The sequence below is a fragment of the Eumetopias jubatus genome, unplaced genomic scaffold (assembly GCF_037043125.1).
Source record: "Eumetopias jubatus isolate StellerSeaLion01/CBP00866 unplaced genomic scaffold, mEumJub1_p1.0 scaffold_3, whole genome shotgun sequence".
Classification (NCBI taxonomy): Eukaryota; Metazoa; Chordata; class Mammalia; order Carnivora; family Otariidae; genus Eumetopias; species Eumetopias jubatus.
This window is the reverse complement of record NW_028274809.1, coordinates 80,997,395-81,019,265: the sequence shown is the minus strand read 5'-3', so window position 1 is coordinate 81,019,265 and position 21,871 is coordinate 80,997,395. Positions and strand designations below refer to the sequence as shown.

The 21,871-nt window shown below is 40.8% G+C and overlaps 1 protein-coding gene across 2 annotated transcripts in view; it reads left to right on the top strand.

Annotated features, from left to right (window-relative positions):
- The first annotated feature begins 11,286 nt into the window (after window positions 1-11,286).
- EPC2 (enhancer of polycomb 2) overlaps window positions 11,287-21,871 on the top strand; it is a 121,835-nt gene continuing 111,250 nt past the window's right edge. The window contains exon 1 of one of the 2 annotated variants that reach the window (XM_028095849.2): window positions 11,287-11,495. In XM_028095849.2, coding sequence (XP_027951650.1) covers window positions 11,343-11,495 — 153 coding nt within the window. In that variant the 5' untranslated portion in view covers window positions 11,287-11,342. The remainder of the gene's footprint in view (window positions 11,496-21,871) is intronic. The other variant, XM_028095846.2, reaches the window with a different exon arrangement.

Below are 21,871 nucleotides of genomic sequence, written 5' to 3'. Positions count from 1 at the left end.
GTGTGGGGTGTCTATACCTGAGTGTGTATGTGCAGTTAGGTATTATATGACATGTTCCCATCAAGCTGTTTCTGTGGGGATGCTGGATGCAGTTTGGATGCATGCAAATTGCCTGGTGTATTAGTCATGGCCATGTTAGGAATCCATATTGAAAGGGGCCTGCTGTGGAGTGATCATGTTGTCTAACCGTATTAAACCGTGCCTACTGGGTAAAGTGATCACGTTGTGTATCCCTATGTAGCTGGGCCTGCTGTGATAGTGATCACATTGTGTGTAATTGCACGGCCACCCTGGGAATTTATTGCTATAGATCAGGCAACAGGGCACAGAAGTCAATAATTGTGCCTGCTCTGGGCTTTTAGCTGTACTACGGAGAGCAAGCATCACCTTCTAGGGTGGGAAACAAATCTTTAGTTTGTGGATGGAAATGAAGTTGACATTCTCAATTCTAAGTATCTTGAGGGCTATTCCCTCTTTTGCTATTTCATATTATTTCAAATTAGGACAAGGAGATTCTAAAAGTGATAAAATTTGTACAGACTAAAGGCTATATAGAAATCAACAAATAAAATCAAGCTTGCGTACTCTATCTTTTTCAAATAGAATGTCTTTAGAGCCATTCATAAGTTTGTAAAATTAATAAAGAAGAAATATCTTGTCAGGCAACACGGGCGCTGAGAAGGATGTTTGTTCTTCTTTAGTTAAGCTCTTATCTGGAGAACCTTCTTGTATCTCGGGAGTCAGGAAAGGTTGGAAAAACCAAGGCTACCAGTCTTGTGTGCCAATATTTTCCTCTAAATTAAATTATATCAATGGATAATAAAGAGGAGAGAAGGGCAGTGGGTGACGGGCTTGGGTTAATATGCATACCAACATACAAACATCCAAATCAGAGTGATCCTCCAAAGTGGAAATTTGGATAAGTTTACCATTATTTGTGGAACTCTTCTCTTAGAAAGGCCCACAGAGATAGTTTACAAATCATGCAAGCAAACCAGGATTACTACCTTCTTCCTCTGTGGACCTCCCATCCCCCCAAATTCAAATGGCTCATGTTTTAGTCACCAGTTTGACTCTGAGAGATATCTGGCTCTTTACAAAAGTAAGGTAGATGTGTAGAAGGGCAGACATAGGGTGGATACATTCTGACAGATTTGTTGGAAACAATCAAACATTATTTTCAAACATCACTTATAAATTTTTTTGGAAGGCCCTCCAGTATGTTATATTATTATTCCTGCTAATAACCTTTATGATCTCACTAGTGAACATGGTAGCATTATTTTACAGATGAATATAGACTCAGAGACAAGTTAGCTCATGGATTATGATGGGATTTTTTCATGGGTAAGTAGCCCATCTCTTTATGATTTTGAACAGGAGCTAATCATGTTGCTGTTCAGACAGAAACTTTAATTTCTAAAAATTAGCTTTAGAATTTCCTAAAATAAGACGAGAATGGAAGCAAGGGACAGAGGAGGGAGGATGGGAGGTGAACAGAAATAAGGAAGGAAAAGCAGGTCCTTCCCCTCAAATCTGGATTTTAAGGTCATGTGATTCATCTTATCATAGTTATCAAAGAGAACGTTTGGAAAATGAAAAATAAATTGGACTTTTCAGAGTGTCTGATTAGGTATTTAGATATAAGCGTGTCCATCCTTAATAAAGACAAGATCTTCTCTTTTGGAAGGATCTAACGTTGCCTCTTTGGCAGGGCCCTATGACCATGATGATTTGAATAATAGTTCTAGTCCATGCCTGAAACTGAAATAGGGCCAGGGAATGAGGTGTTATTGGGGGTGCGGGTAGGGGGTGGGAGGAATGTTCCATTTAGTTTAGTTTTAAATTAAAGAGTTCAAAATAAACCGTAAACCAGAGTAGAAACTCAAGGTTTCATCTTACATGTGCTACAATTCTATTTTGAATCATCTCAAGTATGTAAATAAAAAGGCAGAGCAAAGGGAAAAGAAAGTGTAGCTTTAATGTTGATTGGGCCTCTACTATTTGTCAGGCACTGGGTTAGTCAATTTGTACCATGTTATCTCATTTGTTCTCATCAGGAGCCTATGAGACAGGCACATTATCTCCATCTTACAAATAAAGTCACAGAGGTTAAGCAATATAGTAAGGGTCATAAAATACATAGAGACAAGCTTTGTCTCTCTCCCCAAGTGTGCTCCATTAACTGACTTAATTTTTTCATGATTTTTTTTCAGTTATCTATGTAGAATTATTATTATTTAATCCTACAGAAGGGCTTTATGAAGTGAGAGGTAAGGATTTCTCTTTACCACCGCCCCTTTCCCTGCAATCTCATTTCCCTCACTAGAGGGAATATTTTGGTAGAATATTCCAGAATTATCTCTCTGCTTAAAATAGGTTTCACATGTTGTTTTCTTTGGTTAGCCACTCTGGCACATTTTAAATAGCTGGAGCTATTGCATACATAGGTTGAAACACACTACTTAGGCCATTTTATCCCCATGAAATAGAGAAGTAGTAGGAGAAAGGGTGAAGAAAATCAGTAGCGCCTTCAAGTAGCTGAGCTACAGCTGGCCCCAAGCTTAGTGAAAGACATCAATGTGGGGGAAGAATTGGCCTTCAAACCAACATCTAATTTCCAGAATCCCTCTGTCCACGGAGTTCCGCTATGATAAGCTAAAATGGCAGGTCTGGGTCATCCGTAGGCATGGGCCTGTGTACCAGCGCTAGTGCTGTGAAGGATCACTGGAGTGGGTAAGTGTGGAAGATGAGGGACTTAGTACAAAAGTGTCCCCTGTATGGCGTTGAGTTGAGGAGCTGATGTCTTCCTTTAAAAGAGGTTAGTCTGAAGCTCTGTTTCCTTCAAAACCAGCCTTGGCACAGCCGCTGGGCTACAGAAGCTGCTTGTGGTGAGTAGCAGAGGTGGGGCTGCTCTCCAAAGTAAAGGCACAACAACATAAGCCCTGGAAGCAGAGTCAGAGCTTGAACATAAACCTGGCAAAGAATAGCAATTGCCACCAACTAGAGGACAGCCTTCTGTGGGTATACTGCGCAAGAATGCCCTTTCTCCATGCCCCCCACCCACCCACCCCAGCACACCATCTAACCTGAGACAGCAAAGCACACCTTGTTTATGCAAAGGCAAAATGACCTCTTGGCCCTGCCAGTGAATAGATACACCCTTAGCTCACTGCAAGAGCAGGAGGCACAACTTTCTATTCAGGCACTGGTCCTTGGTGAGCCTCTTCCTTTCCAGAAAAGGACATTAACTCCATACTGTACAACACAGTCATTTAAGGCATATGGGTCTACCCTTAATTGGGCATTTAGAAGAGCCACACTTTAGGCAATCGTAATAGAACACAATTTTGAGCTCTTAGCCACACAGTTTATCAGGAGACGGTTAAGAAAAAAACACTCTTCAGGGAGGATTGCTGGGAGGCCATGGAGTTCACTCACATTCCCAGACCTGCATGGGGTGGGGCTCGTGGCATCAGACATTCTAACCCCTGCAGAATTGTTTGTGTTGGATTGCATATGAGGCCATCAACTTATATGGAGAATCACTATAAGAAATAGCCCTGGGGTGCCACTTTTGTGTCTTTCGTAAGGACACTGTTGAGATGTCTGTCATGCCATCTAGTTGCTTTATTTATGAACTCTTGGATATTCTGATTAGGACCAGAAACAATTCTAAATTTCCCGAGCAATCATTTTATCTAATAGGTATTGTGAACTGTGAAGCCAACAAGGTTTCCTATTTTCACATGACTAGGAAATTTCATGTTACTAGGAAGTTGAGAGCCCAAATGCTATCCTTGTACATTTTAGGTACTCTCAAAAGCCACCTGAAATCCTTTCTGAAATAAGGTGAGGTATGTCGGTAAACCAGTAAATATCTAGGTAATTAGTGTATTTTATTTCCATGGTTTCTGTTTCTTCCTCTGCCCAAATCACCTTTTAATAGCTGATGAAAGACAAGCCGACCTGTTTTTTAACTTGGGAGACATAAAATTGCTTTCCTTTCTGCCTCCTAGCAAGTCATTCTGGAGCTTAGGGGACTCTCAGTATGCTAATACCACCAGAAGCTTTTGTTTAGGGGCTCTCAATATGCTAATACCAGAACCTTTCCTAAGGAAAAAGGCCGTTCTGTTCTTGGGAACAACAAAGATCAGATCAATAAGGCGTGGCTGTTACTAAATCAATTCACCAATTTTCTTTAATTCAGGATTCCAAATGCATGTTTCATTCACAAATCTGGGTTTATAAACACTAGTCCTTCGGTGGTGGGAGAGATTTAAAAAATAGGTGAGGGGAGCCACATGTACGTCAGCAACCCAAGATTTCTCAAAAATGAACTTCTCTCAGCTAACACTTTGGACCCCAGCTAGCTTGGTGCTCTGAATCTGCTTCAGTTGTCTGAGATGTGCCAGCACACCAGTAAGACTAAACTGCCTTCAAAGGGAGAGAGAAACCACCTTCCAAGTTACCTTTCAGAGATGCTTGAGGAGAAAGAGATGATAGAAGAGGACAGGGAAGGCAACTGGGAAGAACATATGTTACAGGAGACCTGCACAGACACGAGTGGTGTACCTATAGCCCCCCAACCCCAGACTCTTCAACGGCTTCCGAAAATGATATGAAAGGTCCAGTCAGCGCCATGAATGTAATGGTGGCTTCAGCAGAATGGCAGCTGTACTGAATTTAGAGAAGTGTGCAGTTTCTCGAGGGCAAGGTAGCTAGCTGAATTGGAAAGGATCCTATTTGACCTCCCATGGCCTAGCTCCATCAATTGTGTGTCCCTGTTTCAAACTCAGCACTTTATTAAGGTAAGTAGGATCATATTCATCACATCGATGGAACCCAGTTCCTCTCAAAAATCAAAAGTCTTGAAATTAAATCTACGGAGCTCACTTGCTCTTTGAACACAAATAGTTGTCCTAGTTGAATTCAGTAGCTTTGCCACAAGAGCTTTACGAATTTCTGGTATCCCCAACGAAGAGTTTGAGGGAATAGCAGCAATCTAGTCCATGTGTAGAACACTGGGTGTGTTTATTGGTCAGGGTTGGGCAACAAATGAGACAGGTTGTGGTGTGATTCAAAAGTGAGGGTCATGGATCATCTGGAGCTGTATGTTTTCAAATCTGTTTCCTTTAATTACATCTGTTTCATTTTCCCTTGATTAATAAAATATAGAGCTTTGGGGCTGATTATTTTTGAGTCTATCTGGATCCTTTGTGGAACTGGGAAGTACATCGTCAGCTTATACACAAGGTGGCACCCTGTGATTCCAACCAGGTCTGAGAGGAGCGATGCTGCTAAGAGACTGAGCTACAGCCATAAATTTTTTTTTAGCATCTTGTTTTTTCGCTGTGGCGAATATAAAGATGGTAATAGATGTTTGGCATGTCACCTCTGAGTTGCAGTCTCGGTCCCTACGTCTCAAAGATTCAGAGTTGCCTCAGTAAAGGGCACTGGGACCAGGGGGCTGATTCTGGTTGATTGTAATGAATGCAGACCCCACATTCAGCTTACATATGGAAAACAACGAAGCTTTATTGGTACTGGGCTCATTCCTGGGAACATAAGGGGAGGGGAGGGATGCAGTTCACATACCAACCCAATTAACTTTCAATTGGGTTTGCTGAAATAGGGAGCCAATTAGAAAGAACGTGACATTTACAAAACTCTGAAATAGTTGAATAGCAACTGTGTTTACAAGTTTTAAGGTTTCTTTCAAAAAGTAATTTGTTCATTATTTGGAAGCTGCCTGCCCTGACTGCGGTATAGGGAAATGGAAACTGGAATATAATCCCAATCCTTACAATTATTTGACCTTTATTCTAATACAGACTACATTTAGAAAGCAGTGTTAAAACTATTTCTAATTCTTGAGGTTTATGTATTACACTTGGTTGGCTAAATGCATGCCATTTAGAATTGGTCCAGAGCATATATAAGTGGACCAATTTTAGGATAACTGTACTCAGTGCATTGTATGTGGAAATTAAAATAGGCTATTAGGCTGCACAATCATTTGAAACAGGTTTTGATAAAAACATTTTATAACAGGATTTACCTCAAAAGTTGAAAAGATATTTTCTGTTTCTAGCTCTAACAAATATATGGGTATTTAACAAATAGATTAGAAATCAACTTTATGAAAAATAGTATTTATATACAAATAAAAGCTATTTTCCAAATGTGAAACAGAGGCATTCTGTTTTGGGCACTGAATTGGAAGCCAAGAATACACGAGCTATGTCCCACTTGAAAAGTATATTATGTTATCTGCCTCAAACCATTTTATTACCAGCTCTATAATCATTGCCTACAGGGCAAGAGGAGAGTGGAGATTTGGGGAAGAAATCTATTACATGGTCAAAGAAAAAGAACAATAAAACAGTAACTACTAGACCAAAAACCTGTTACTGTAATAGCATTTCAGGTTTCAAAAAGTTTCTTTGAACTGTTTTAATTGGTCCTAAAACTCAGGGTAGTCCATAATAAGAGCAAATCTTTTTTTTTTTTAAGATTTTATATATTTATTTGAGAGAAAAAGCATAAGCCAGGGGGAGAGGCAGAGGAAGAGGGAGAGGGAGAAGCAGGCTCCTGATGTGGGGCTTGATCCCAGGACCCTGGGATCATGACCTGAGCCAAAGGCAGATGCTTAACCAACTGAGCCACCCAGGAGCCCCAGTAAGAGCAAATCTTGTCATCAATGGCTAGGTCGCATTTCAGGCCAATAGGCTATATGAACTCCAAGCTGGACTGGAATGGGGTCAGTATCACTAAATTTCTTCAGGGAAAAGCAGTCAACATATATATGTTAGGAGCCTGCTATATGTGAGGTACAGAACTGGGGATATAGGGATTAACAGAGCAGGTGTTGTTCCTGCCCTCCTTAAGGCTACTGCATCTTTAGGCTCTGGGTTATGACTATTAGCCACTGGTTGGAAGGTCTCAGTAATCTGGAAGAGCAACTTTAGAATGTTGAATGAGCTTGGATAGCAGGGTGGCACTGATGAGAAAACAAGAGTTTCGGAGTCAGGCTAGACCTGGATTTTGAACCCAGTTTTGTGAATTATTAGTGTTGAGACTTGGCAAATTATCTGTCTGAGACTGTTTCCTTATTAGTAAAATTATAACATTTCTTCATAGGGTTATAATGAGAATTAAGTGGAATGCAATTAATTGAGTACTACTGTAGTGCGTGGTATATTATACTCAATGCTTCCTTTCTTTTTTTAAAAATTTTTTTTAAAGATTTTATTTATTTGAGAGAGAGAATATGAGAGAGAGAGCACATGAGAGGGGGGAGGGTCAGAGGGAGAAGCAGACTCCCCGCTGAGCAGGGAGCCTGATGCGGGACTCTCTCCAGGGACTCCAGGATCATGACCTGAGCCGAAGGCAGTCGCTTAACCGACTGAGCCACCCAGGCTCCCTCAATGCTTCCTTTCTTGAGAGAGAGTAACAATAAATGTATAGAAAAAACAGTGATCCCTTCTGAACTTGAGAAATGCTAGGCATGCAGATAAAAGCTCTGGATGACTCCCTTTGCCCCCTTTCAGGCTTGAATACAGTGTTGACCCCCTACCAACAAGATTTTGTTCTTTGCAGAGAACTAGAACTGCTCCAGAGGGTAGTATTCAGAGCAGGACATCCCCATTAGCTTGAGAAAGGTATTGCCTACAAGAAGTGAGTCACAGCACCTCCATTGTTTCCAACAACAAAGTGGATGGGAAACACTTAAGCTTTGCTAAACAATGCTCGAAGTCTTGCTGGACCAATGTGTTAGACTATATAGACAGTGTCATAAAGCCCATATCCACCATTTTGCCTTCAAAGGGGGAGGTGGGGAGAAAAGAGAGGAGGAAAAAGAGGAAAAAGGGAGAGGAGAACAAGGAAATGAGGGGGAGGTAATGGAGGAAGAGATAGAGTTTTGATGCCATATAGAAATGACTGTAGATATCAATTCTTTCACTCTGGAATTCAGCTAACCACCTACTTTTCTCTGAGCCAAACAGAATATTGACTTGGAATCCAGAATCACTACACTGTAAAATTTTATACTGGCTTCATACACATTAAACCTCAAAATGAAATCCTACTGGAAATGAAAATTAAATGAAATTTGTGCTGACCAAAAATGAAGGTTTTAAAAAATATTACACACCAGGGCGCCTGGGTGGCTCAGTTGGTTAAGTGACTGCCTTCGGCTCAGGTCATGATCCTGGAGTCCCGGGATCGAGTCCCACATCGGGCTTCCTGCTCAGTGGGGAGTCTGCTTCTCCCTCTGACCCTCTTCCCTCTCGTGCTTTCTATCTCTCATTCTCTCTCTCAAATAAATAAATAAATAAAAATCTTTAAAAAAAATATTACACACCAGTCATTTCAACATCCTATCCAACAATATGTGATTTTTGTATAGGTTCCATTTAAAAAAATTATGTATTTCAAAAGTATTTCATATTAATGCAATATACGTAGTTGTCGTTGCAATATAAGTAGATGACAAAAAAACAAGAGATCTAACAATTTGACTTGCTTCTTTTGCTTTCATTGCCAAAAAAGGGTCCTTAGTCATTCCGATTAAATACAAATTCTATTCCATAAAGCCTTAATAAAAAAGACAAGGGTATTTTTCCTTTCCTTTTTTTCACTTTTACTACAACCTTAGGTTTCATTGTTTGATAATTTACTTTTCAACAAGAGTGTTATTACTTCTGATTAAAGGTAATGGGACACTAGGGTATCAGTGTCAAATTTTAGATTAAAATTTAGCATAAATTTTAGATCCAAAAAGAAAGCTACATTCAGCCTGATTCTGGTTTTAAAATGAAAATGATACCATACTAAAGAGGGCACATCCTGCATGGAGCACTAGGTGTTATGCACAAACCATGAATCATGGAACACTACATCAAAAACTAATGATGTAATGTATGGTGATTAACATAACAATAAAAATTTAAAAAAGAATTATACAAGAAACTACAACTTTTGGAAAGCTGTAATTTGGTGGAATGTTGCCTAAGAAAACATCATGGAAAACCAAAAATCATTAAAAGTATAAAAATTTTACCAAACCAAACCATCATTAATGAAAGAGGATATAGTTACTTTTATTCCTGAAAATAATCAATTTATTTATTTCTTTTTTTTTAAGATTTTATTTATTTATTTGACAGAGAGAGACACAGCAAGAGAGGGAACATGAGCAGGGGGAATGGGAGAGGGAGAAGTAGGCTTCCCACTGAGCAGAGAGCCCAATGTGGGGCTCTATCCCAGGACCCTAGGATCATGACCTGAGCGGAAGGCAGATGCTTAACAACTGAGCCACCCAGGCGCCCCTGAAAATAATCAATTTAATCAGAGCCTTTCAGTACATCCATTTGTTTTTTTGGATGGGGATTGCACTTTTGATATTTCATGGATACCAGTCAGACATATAAATATGAAATTTATAAAATCATTTGGGATAACCACAAAAATAATTATTTGTAACAAAGACTTCCTAGAAAAAAAAAGAAAATGGTAAAATGTGTTACACTTTTCCTAGGGATTTTGTACAAAAACTGTAATGCTTAAAGACTAACCAAGAAACTCTTGGCTAACCAAAGTTGATGTCAACAATAGTCTTGATACTTTTTAAATTTGAGTCTACTTCATTTCTCCTCTTTAGAACTCTAACAAGTTCAAGCTAAGGTAATGTCTCTTTTCTCTGATCTCTTATGGCAATTATTGCCTGTACAATTCATTTGGTAACTAATCATGTTCTCCGGCCATGTGTCATCTCCTGTGTAAAGTATTTACACTTTTTTTTTTTTTTAAAGAGAGAGAGTGAGTGTGCACAAAGCAGGCTGGGGGAGCAGGGAGAGGAAGAGAGAGAGAATCCCAAGAGGGCTCGGTTGGGGGGTAGGAGCCCAAGATGGGCCCAAGATGGGGCTGGATCTTACCACCCTCAGACCATGACCTCGGCCAAAATCAAGAGTCCTATGCTCAACCGACGGAGCTAGTCAGGCACCCTGCGTATTTACACTTTTTAATTTTTTCCCATCATTTATCTTTCCTGTTGCCCAGTTCTTCAACTACTTACCTCTCTTATTGTTACTCATCTTTACAACCATCCTGTCATCCCATTAACGTGAAAGCTCCATGAGGGCAGGAACTTACTTTCAAACTTCTTTGCCTCTTCCACAACACCCAATATTTTACACACACCTGCCACTTCAGAAATGTGTGCTGCCTTGGTTAACTTTTATAAGTTTAACTCTTAAGAACTCTGTTTTTGAAATCAGAGAAGTATCTCCCATCCATTAAATAACTCTAAGAAGTTTGGGTGACAGGTTCAAGGGCACTTGTTGCATCCGGCAGCCTCAAACATTAACCCTCACTGCTGCCATAAGCAGCTTCCCGGAGAAGGCGACGATTAGTGAAGATGCATTACCACGAAGAGCTCTCTGGGGCAGGTATTGAAGAGAGGATGCAGGGTGGAGGGCTGGGGCTGCAGGACGGTTTTCGGGGCGGGCGGGACCCGCAGATCTGCGCCGCTCTGAGTGGGCAGACGGAATGGACCTTTCGCACCTCCCCGGGATGTACGAATTGGAGGATGCGAATTAGCCGGCTTTCGGGACACCGTGGAGATAGCGCTTTCTAAGTACAGGCTCGGTGGTGGATGTTGTGCCCTGGTTGACATCTTCCTTTCCCGCTCACGGACCTCTGCAGACACGCGCTGTTTCGCGCGGTCGTGTTTTACCCAGCGCTTTCCTTCGAGGCACCCAGCGAGCGGCGGGTCGGGGCCGCGGAGGCAGAGGCGCACGCTCTGGGGCACGGGTTAACTTGCGCACCTGGCACCTGCCACAGGCTAGACGCGGGCCGGCAAGCCGAGGGCCGCCGCCGCCCTCTTTCCCCTGAGCGGCCGGAGGCTAAGCACGCTCCCGCGGGCCGGCCGCGCCGCGGAGAGAGTGGGTGGGCAGGCGAGGGAGGGGAAGGGAGAGGAAGGAGGGAGGGAGGGAGAGGGCGAGGCGCGTCCCCGCGGCGGGGGCGCGCTCTCGCGCGGGCTGCCGGGATCGCTCGCCGCCGCTGTGGTAATGTCCGCCATGTTGGCCATGGCGCAGGGAGCGGATCGGGCGGGCGAGCGGCGGATCTAGTGTGTGGAAGCGGCCGCGGGCGGCGGGGGGCTGTTTTCGGGCGGGGTGGGCGCCCATGCTGTGGCCGGGGGCAGTGAGGAGGAGGAGGAGGAGCGGGCCGGCCGCGCTGCACTGAGGAAGGAGGTGGAGGAGGCGGCGGGAGTCCTCCCCCCCTCCCCGCCCGCCCCGCCGCCGCCGCCCGGGCTGTTCCTGTAAGGCGGGGAGACAATGAGTAAACTCTCCTTCCGAGCGCGGGCGCTGGACGCCGCCAAACCGCTGCCTATCTACCGCGGCAAGGACATGCCTGATCTCAACGACTGCGTCTCCATCAACCGGGCCGTGCCCCAGATGCCCACCGGGATGGAGAAGGAGGAGGAATCGGTAGGGACTCGAGTGTTTATTACCCCCCCTTCCCTCCTCCCCCCTCCCCTTTGTCAGTCGGGCCTCGCCATTCACAGAGCGCTTTACGCTCGCTGGAGGGCGCCTCTGCCGCTCCAACGCATGGGACCCTACGCCGGCGGAGTAGCGTAAACCCTCTCGGCCGGCGCTGCGCCCGCCCGCGGCCGCCATGTTGTTGCGTCCCAGTGTTGTGATTAGTTCGCAGCGCCGCTTACGCTGCCGTAAGGGGGCCTTGCCGTAAGCGGCGGCCGGGAATGGCGCAGGGGATGTTCTGGCCGCACTTAGCGTACGGCCTCTGTTTACCTCCCCCCTTCCTCCCAACCTGTCTCCGGCGCGGGGTTAATGGGCAAAGGATCCTTTGGATAGGAAAGATTTTTTTCCCCCACTTTCAAATTTAGTTTTGCGTTGGGTTCTCTTTGAAGTGACTTATGGAAAGTAAAACGCGTTCAAAACAAACGTCCTCCTAGCAAGGTAAACCTCGCTCTCGAGCCGGCGGTGGTGCAGCGGGATGAGGCGGTGCAGCACTGCGGCGGGGGAGGGCGGGGGCCGCGACTACCCAGTGGGGTGTAGCGGTAGAGAGCCGTTGACCGGCTAGCTCCACAGCCGCGAGAGGGACGGCGCTGCCCGCCTGGCCGGGAAGGCGCCCACTCGGCGCTCAGCGTTAGGAAGCAAACAGGGATGTTCAGCAACGAGCTGCTGGCGTTGCCCCGTTCCCGTGCCGTATCCCCGAGAATTGTCATCGGAGAGGAGGGTCTTCTAGAAGTTGAGGATTTAATGCATCTAAATTGACAGTTACGTTTTTTGATAATACAGCGCTTTCTGTAAAAATTCTGCTTTTCTCCCTGACGGGATTTTGCATCCGGATAAATTTTATCTCACTTGACTGTTTATGACTCTGGAGTGGTGTTACTTGCGTGCGAACTTCATAGTAACTGCACCCTCAAGAATTTCTTCAATGAACCTGCGGTCCCGCCTTATTGTCAACCCTGGGTGTGCGTGGATTGGTTCTCTTGCTTCTGTGACTGTCAGAAGAAGGCTCGAGGTTTCTGTGATTGGTTTTCTCTTTTGACTATTAATATTGCAGGAAATGCTTTTATGCCTTTGATTGGCTGCTCCAGTTCTGACCTTATTATATTACCCTGTTATTACTACTTTCTGCTGTGATTTAATCACATTTCTCTTTGGTTTTTGGTTATTTGAAAGTCTTGCACTTTAAGTAGAAAATGAATGTGGCAGTAGTATCGGGATGAACATTCAGTATTTAGCTTTTCAAATAATAAGATGAACCCCCCCAAAAGAAAACATTTGCAGTGGATTTAGATCTAAGTCATATGAGAAATTCTTTTTGTTTTTAAAGTTTATTTCTAACTTAGCTCAATTTTCCACGGGGACGATAATTGAAATATAGTACGTATGAGAATTAATTGAATTGAACTTTAAAAAACACAACTTTGTGTTCCACAAAGTTAAATTTCTATTAATATTATTTTATGGGTTTTGATACAAAAGGAGAGGTAGCTTATGAGTATCAATAGCGTGTGTAATTACTTGGATCCAGTTATTTTGGTTTGGGAAGAACTGAAATCAGGAAACTTGTTCTAGAATGAACAGTTAGTTCCTGGAAGATAAATTGCTTTTTGTGAACGTTGATCAGCAATATACTTATTGCTTTAGGTCCTTAGTTTGCCACATATATCTTGGTATTTTATCTGAATTCAGGAAGAAAACTTGCAGTTATTTTTTTAATGATTTGAAAATAAATGTTTAACCCTTTCACTATTAACTTTTTCAGTAGGAGTTGTGGTTTCCCTCTAGAGATTGGAAATTAGATTATATTGGATTATTTTCAATACCCTGCTTCAGCTGCCCAATTTTAGGGAAGAAGAAATCCAACTTCTGGTGGAACTAGAGTTGAAACCCAGGACTTCTGATTCTTTGTCCTGTCCTTTCTACCGCTTCAGTGTTGTAAGTGGAGGTACTTAAAATCAAAAGAAAACTAAACAAACCCGGACAGTTGAGATTTACAGTCTAAAGTCTTTTGCTTCCCAGAATGTCCAGTTGGGGTGTTAGTTTTTTCTTTTCATCTTTTAAGTTAACAGGTAAGTCAGAAGACTTGTGCTTTCATGAGTGACAGCCAATTCAGTTCTTTTGGTCTTATTTACAGGGTTTCTGTTATTCAGCAGAATTTGTTCTTCAAAAAAATACTTTTCCTTGATCAACAGTTCTAAGCAGCAGTAAAATATAAATCTCATAAATGTTTTGTGTTTCACTTGAGTTGTATTTCTTTTTTTTTTTTTAACATTTTTTATTTATTTATTCGAGAGAGAGAGAGAATGAGAGCTAGAGAGCACGAGAGGGAAGAGGGTCAGAGGGAGAAGCAGAACCCCGCTGAGGAGGGAGCCCGATGCAGGACTCATCCCGGGACTCCAGGATCATGACCTGAGCCGAAGGCAGTTGCTTAACCAACTGAGCCACCCAGGCGCCCTTGAGTTGTATTTCAATTCAACTTCCATTATCAACAACATGTTTTAATTACTTTCCTAAGTATTTTTTTTAATCATGTAGACTTGTAAAAAAAAAAACAAAAAACAACCTTGGCTTGTGGATTTATAATTGCTGCTTTGTATTTCTAAACTGTCCACAGTATGGCCTCCCTTCCTGTTTGGTTGACAGAATCCTTTAACTTCACTTGAACCACCTTCATGGATCTTACCCCTCTTCCTGCCCCCCCAGTAAAATTAAGGACTGTATCTATAGGATTGTTATTAGACTTAGTTTATATAGTCATTGACTCAGTTTTGAGTTACATTTTGATAATACTTAGGTGAGATAATTTAGGTGTTCTTTGGCATTGATAGCACTCTCATTCTTTTAGCTCTTTGTTTTCTTTCGGAAATGCAGCCATCTTCTCTTCCCTTTCCTTATTTTGTCTTTTGCCTAAGGTCCGCCAGTTGGCATCCTCCTAAACTTGATCTCTGTCGTGCTCCTCATTGCACTTGGTTTAGGTCAGATACTGTAAACATTTCGTTTATTTCGAATTTAAGCAACCAGAGAGATCAGGTGATTGGTGATTCTGCCACCTCACCCTGAGTGTTGTATAGTGGTAGTTGATGTTTTTGATAATACCATTTTTTTAATACTTCTGTGTCCCAGATAATGTGTTAAGAACTTTACATACTGTTTCATTTAATCCTTTTTAAAAATCCACTTTTTTGAGGTATAATTTTTGTGCAATAAAATGTGTTCATTTAAAGCATAGCGTTTGATGAGTTTTGACAAATGTGTACACCCAAGGAAATGCCACCACAATCAAGATAAAGCAACATTTCAAACACCCAAGAAGTTCCCTCGTGCTTCTTTGCAAGTCAGTCCCTCTCCACTAGTAGTTCTAAGCAACTACTCATTTGCTTTCTCTCCCTCTAGATTAGTATTGTCTTTTCTAGAATTTCATTTAAATGGATTTCATATACTCTGTGTACGGCTTCTTTTGCTCAGCATGATGCATTAAAGATTCGTCCTTGTTACATGTATCAGTCCATTCCTTTTTATTACTGAATAGTATTCTAGTGAGTTGATATGTTCATCCATCCATCTGGATATTTGATTTGCTTTGTTTTTGGTTTTCATTTAATCCTTGTAACAGTCATGTGGGGTATTATTGTTTGTCTTATGGATGAAGAAACTAAGGGTCTCACTGTTAGTAACTGGCAGGACTAGAATTCATGCCCTTGCCTTTAATATCACAAAAACCATTCTTATACCCACTAGGCTTCATATTGACTTCCTACAGAACCAAAGATTAGCTTCTGAACTATTGTCAAGTTCATTATAGTTTTTGTAAATAATGTTTTACTTTTTATAATTTGATTGGAATATTAAATTATTACATGTAGTTTTTCATCCCTTAACTGTGTCTGACTTTTGCTTTTGGCTTTTCAGATTTTCTTTCTTTTTCTTTTTTTTCTTAGAAGTTTGTTAGCTTTGCTTCCCGGTCCTGGCACCATTGTGTTTATCTGAATGTTTATGTTATCTTAGCATACAAGATATTTGTGGGAACCTGTCCTATTTTATTATTTAGATTTTATCCTAGTAGAATGTCACCTTTCTAAGGGCAAGGATTTTTGCGTATTTTGTTCATTAATGTGTTCTGCGTTCCCCAGAACTGTGCCTGGCACATAACATATGCTTGCTAAATGTTGGTTAAGTGTTGAATAAGCCTTTATACCAAGATCTATGTTTTTGTGAAACACTGTGTGTGTGTGTGTGTGTAAAATTCATTAACAGAATTTGGTAAATTATTCTTCTGGGAATTCTTTTTGGTTTCTTGCCTTGGTATAACATATACATAAATACCAAGCCTTTTTTTTCCCTCTTGAGTGAGAGGCTTCTTTAAATATAGAATTTTTTTATACATAGGTATGGCTGCAATATTAGTTTTTATCTTGTGTTAATTATTCTTATAGGTGTACGTAGATTGATGTAAGATATTTTTTGTAGTAACGTGTACCATTAACCAAAATCTACGTGATGCATGTGATTCTGCTTATTTTTAAAGAAAAGGACCATGACTGATTTGAATTGCCTTTTCTCCTTTTATGTTTTAGTTGCCTAATTTTGGTATTATCTTAGTATTTTAAGGGACATTTTCAATGATAGAGTAGGAATATATTCAGTCTTTCTCACATTTCAAAGTTATTTTTGGCACTAATACATTTCATGTTTCATGATAGGGTTCTAGAGAGGATATAAAATACAGATTTGTAAATTGATCTTGTAAAAACATTTTTTATTCTTTCAACAAAAGCAAATACCAGCCAGGTATCATCTGAGTGCCAAATACTTAAATATGACATTGGGAAGCTATTTTAAAGGGGTAAGTATGACAAAGTATTTGTAAGACTGTGTGCTGGAGTATTAGGATTAAAATTAAAAGAAGAATAGAATACAGATCTTGACTTCAGAGAACTTAAAGGAGTCATTGAAGTCTAAAACATTTGGAAAGTTAGCAAAAACTACCAGGTTAAGTTGACCTGACAAAGAGCATTAGAAAAAGCTAAATGTCAGTATAGTTAAGAGAGAAAACTGTTATTGGAATGTATAGAGGGGTTGGAGAGAGATTTAACAATTTGGGCTTTCAGGTTTGGTTGTACAGTGTGTATTGAAGCAAATACTTGAGTGCAGGAATGTTTAAAGCAATTTCTATGGATGTTGGGATGCCTGGGTGGCACAGTTGGTTAAGCGTCTGTCTCTTGGTTTAGGCTCTTCGTTTAGGCTCAGGTCGTGATCTTAGGGTCTTGAGATCAAGCCCTGCGTGGGGCTCTGCGTTCTGTGCAGAGTTGACTTAGGAGTCTCTTCTTCCTCTGCCCCTCCCCACTGTGTGCTTGTTCACATCCTCTTTCTCTTTTTCTCTCTCTCTCAGATAAATACATCTTTAAAAAAAAAAAAAACAATTTCTATGGATGTTAAGTAGACTAAAGGAAGGTTCTTCCATGTTGCAGGTATTTTATGTCCTTTTCAATCCCATCATCCCCTGCTGATAGAAACTTCAGGAGGGTAGCCTTGTGTCATTTCTGAGCAGGTCCTTCTCTTAACTCTTTCTCCCCTTTTTTTTGGACACACAGATAGCTTTTACTTTTCTTCCCCTTCCTTTGTTCTGTGCTATATCTTCAACCCTAGAAACTGTTCAGAACAAAGAAGGCACTCAGTAAATATTTGGCAAATGAATGAATAAAAGTTGGGGTGGAGACAAGGTTGAAAGAAGGGTAGAATTATACCAGATTATAGATAGTTTCCAACATTAGGCCCAGGAATTTATAGGATGGTGTAGAAAAAAGAGCACTGACTTGCAAATGTGAAGTCTGTTTCTAGTTTTGTTTCTGTTCTTAGTGGCCAAATGATCTGGGAAAGTTGCCTTCCTTCTCTGAGCATCAGGTCATTCATCACTACCATCACAGCTACCATTTACTGAGTGTGTGTTAGTGAATATGTTGAGTATGTGCCAGGCACTTTGTTAAACTCAGTAGATGGTTTAGAACTTATTCATACAACAGCAGGATGTGTAGTAGGTACTATTGTCTATTTTCCAGAAGAAACTGGGGCTTTGGAGATTTAAGTATCTTGCGCAAGGTCACCCCTACCTGGACTAGAACATAGTAAAGCCGGTATTTGAACTCAAACCCTATGAGTGATTGACTCTAGGGCTCTGATCTTTACCATTATATTGCTTCATCTATAAAAAGAGTGGATTGAGAACTAGGTGATACCGAAGGTTCATTACATTTCCACTGTTCTGTCATTTATTACTCTGTAACATGGAAGAGTCATTAAAAGTTTTTGCCTCAGGCGCCTGGGTGGCTGCAGCTCAGGTCATGATCCCGGGGTCCTGGGTTAAGTGTCTGCCTCCAGCTCAGGTCATGATCCTGGGGCCCTGGGATCAAGTCCCCGCATCAGGCTCCTTGCTCAGCAGGGAGCCTGCTTCTCCCTCTCCCTGTCGCTCCCCCTGCTTGTGCGCTTGCTCACTCTCTCTCTCTGACAAATAAATAAATAAAATCTTTAAAAAAAATTTTTTTTGCCTCGGGGAATGATATGAAAGAAGCTTTGAAGTAAATGCCTTTTGTAAACGCATTTCTCTTTTAAAAAGATGTAAAGGAATGATTTATCTATGGTATAAGTTTAGATTTCATCAGTATCAGTTCTCTAAAAATGAAGCCTAAAAATATTTAACAGGTGGGATCATTAGGTTAGTTTCAAGTACAGAAACCAGAAACCAAATCTGGTTTCTTTAAGATTTCTGGGTGTTGTCTCAAAGACCCCAAAGAAGGCTTGACCAGTCAAGGCTTGGGAAGGCCTGGAACCAGGGCAAGCTTTGGGCCCTTTAGCAGCAAGTGATATTAACATCACTTAACTAACAATTCCCAATCTTTTGAGAGGTAGTATAGGGTAATAGTTATGTGCATATGTTCTGGAGCCAGACTGAATGGTTTTGAGTCCTCTGGCAGGTTAACTTGATTTATAAAATCTCAGGATTGTTGAGAGGATGAATTGTGCACTTGGGACAATTTGTGGGCATTCATTAAGCAGTCAGTAAATATTAGCTATTATTCTCATCATTGTTACATTTTTTTCATTTCAAAACCCCAGATCCTGGTGTTAGAGGGCATTATTGGTTTGGCTTTCATCAGGTATCTATGTACCTGTAAAGTCTGACAGTCTGACGGGGGACCGGGGTGGTGATTAGTACACACGTGCTGTTAAGGGCTACCCTTGAGAATGAGACTTTAGTTAGGTAGCTGCCCTTTAGAGACTTCCTACTGGTGTATATGTAACAGAATGACCAAAAGTTGTGAAGTTAAATTGTTTTATTTTTTATTTCTTATTTTTTATTTTTATTTTTTTATTATGTTGTGTTAATCACCATACATTACATCATCAGTTTTTTGATGTAGTGTTTCATGATTCGTTGTTTGCGTATAACACCCAGTGCTCCATTCAATATGTGCCCTCTTTAATACCCATCACCAGGCTAACCCATCCCCCCACCCCCCTCCCCTCTAGAACCCTCAGTTTGTTTCTCAGAATCCATAGTCTCTCATGGTTCGTCTCCCCCTCCAATTCCCCCCGTTCATTTTTCTCTTCCTACTATCTTCTTTTTTTTAGCATATAATGTATTATGTTTCAGAGGTACAGGTCTGTGATTCAATAGTCTTACACAATTCACAGCGCTCACCATAGCACATACCCTCCCCAAAGTCTATCACCCAGCCACCCCATACCTCCCACCCCCCACCACTCCAGCAACCCTCAGTTTGTTTCCTGAGATTAAGAATTACTCATATCAGTGAGATCATATGATACATGTCTCTCTCTGATTGACAGTCGGAGTTAAATTGTTTTAATCTATGGTTTGACCCAAGGTGAATTTGTACACTTAGGGTGTTTTTATAAACTTTAAGTTTGTAAGGTGTTTTAATGAGATAACAGTATTTTACATATTTTACAATAAAATGGTAGGGTGTGTATTGCAATTTTTAAAGGAAATTTAAATTAAGGACTATAAAATAATTCTCCAAAATCTTTTTAAAGAAAGCATACCCTTCATACTAATTTTTAGAGTAGTAAGGGATGCATTTCGTGTGACCTCAAAGATATTATTTAACCTTCCTGGCCTTTAGTTTCCTCATTTGTGAAATAGAATTGGATTGAGTGACCTTTAAAGCACCTTTGGGTCTAAAAATTACTTGAATCTGTGAATCCGCATTTCTACCTACTAGGCATATTGTCCAGAATATTAAGTAGATGAAAAGAACTAACAAGTGAGAGACTGTTAGGAAGATGCTATTGTAGGTAAACTTTAATTCTTTAAAAAGTTACTTATCGGGCGCCTGTGTGGCTCAGTCGTTAAGCATCTGCCTTCGGCTCAGGTCATGGTCCCAGGGTCCTGGGATCGAGCCCCACGTCGGGCTCCCTGCTCGGCAAGAAGCCTGCTTCTCCCTCTCCCATTCCCCCTGCTTGTGTTCCCTCTCTCGCTGTGTCTCTCTCTGTCAAATAAATAAAATCTTAAAAAAATAAAAAGTTATTTATTGCGATGCTGTTAATTTGGTTTAGAGTCTTTTTTTTTTTTTTTTTGAGACGTTACAGTTACATTTATCTACTGTTTGATACTGATTTTTTCTGGAGATAAATAGAGAAGTCCGCTCTGTGTGTTTTGGATATGTTCAGTTCCCTTGCTTTCATGAAGTTTTCTTTCACTGTCTGTACTAATCTTACTCATTGCTGTAAATGTTCCGAATTTTGGTATACTTTTAGTCCTTACCATTTAAGTTTATTTTAATTTTCCAGTATCTCATGATTCTCACTTGAGGGGTGTGTCCATTTGTGTGTATGGATGGATATGGTTGTATGCATGAGAGAGTGAGAAAATAGATCCTTATTTTCCCATTAGACCCAGATACCTTAAGGAAGGTATAATGTCTTCATTTTACTCAGCCCAGGCTGGATACCTATCCAGGCACTTAGGTGATAGAAAGTTTATAATACAGGCATTGACCAGTATACTGGACACTGGGATTGAATTTGATTATATTATTAAACATACAGCTCTGCATCTTCGTTTCATTACAACTAAAGTTGAGGTAGAAAAACAGTAATGAATGTGTAGGGGACAGCATGAGGAGGAAAGGATGATAGGTAGGAATAAACCATGAAGGAGACCAATGTAGATAACAGTAGTATGTCATGATTATTTGAATTTATCTTAAAATTGATCCTTGTTTATATTTTGCCTTGTCTACACTTGAATGAAGCAGAACTTTGGGTTTGTCTAGTCTACCATACAGCACTGTTCTTTGTGGGATTAATAGCGGAGGAAGATGATGCCACTTCCAGACTCTCCTTAGCACCACTTTCTTATTTATGCTTTTTGGTTTCTTTTTTCTTGCCAGCTAGTATCACTGTGCAGTCAGAAGAATGCAGTTTGGAAGAGTCAGCTTCTCTGCTAGCTCTCTAACTCATATCTTCACTTCCAGCTTTCTCACTTCCCATTTTTGGAGAGGAGTGTGGACAAAGGATATGAGGTGGTTGGTTGGGGAGTCCACAAGCAGCCCTTATTTGTAGTGCTAATTTGATAAAGTTGGTACTTCAGAATTGTGACTTAGGTTCCATTCGTGGCCTTTGTCACTTTCCCGCTGGGCAAGATAAATTACTTCATCTTATTAAGCCACTTTGCTTCATCTGTTTAATGAGGAGCATCTCAAAAGGTAATCTTAAAGATGAACTTTTTTGTAGACTTAAGTCAGTGCCTTATACAGGCAACTGCTATTTTATTAATAAGTTTTCAGTTGTACTGGATAATAAGTGTGAAGGAATATGGAAAAGTAAAATATACAGAGTATCTCCATACATTATTTTGTGGTATAGTTTCATATTTTTTTCTTCAGTCAATTACATATATTTCTACAGTTGTCAAACGTTAGCAAATTGGTATGTATATTTTCCTCCTTACATCTCTGTTCTTGGCAGAGCATTTAACAATCAAAATGATTAAGAAAATTGAAGACTTTGAAAATTAGCAACAAAGAAAACTGAATCTTTAGCTAATCCTCACAGTAATACTTGACTCCTGAATAATTGATAGTTAAATATTGTATTTGTTTTTAGAAGTGATTTTTTTTTCTTGGATTATTTAGTTGGTCATGGGGGAAAATCAGTTTTAGTGATGAAAATCTGTTCAGTGGGTGGTGTACGCTAGAGAATTGAATGAAGAGAGATGTTCTAATAAACCAGCATACTCTGGGATGAACATTTAAGTTTGGAAACTTTGGAAAGCATGGTACTGAAGAGTGAAATCTTGCCATTTATTT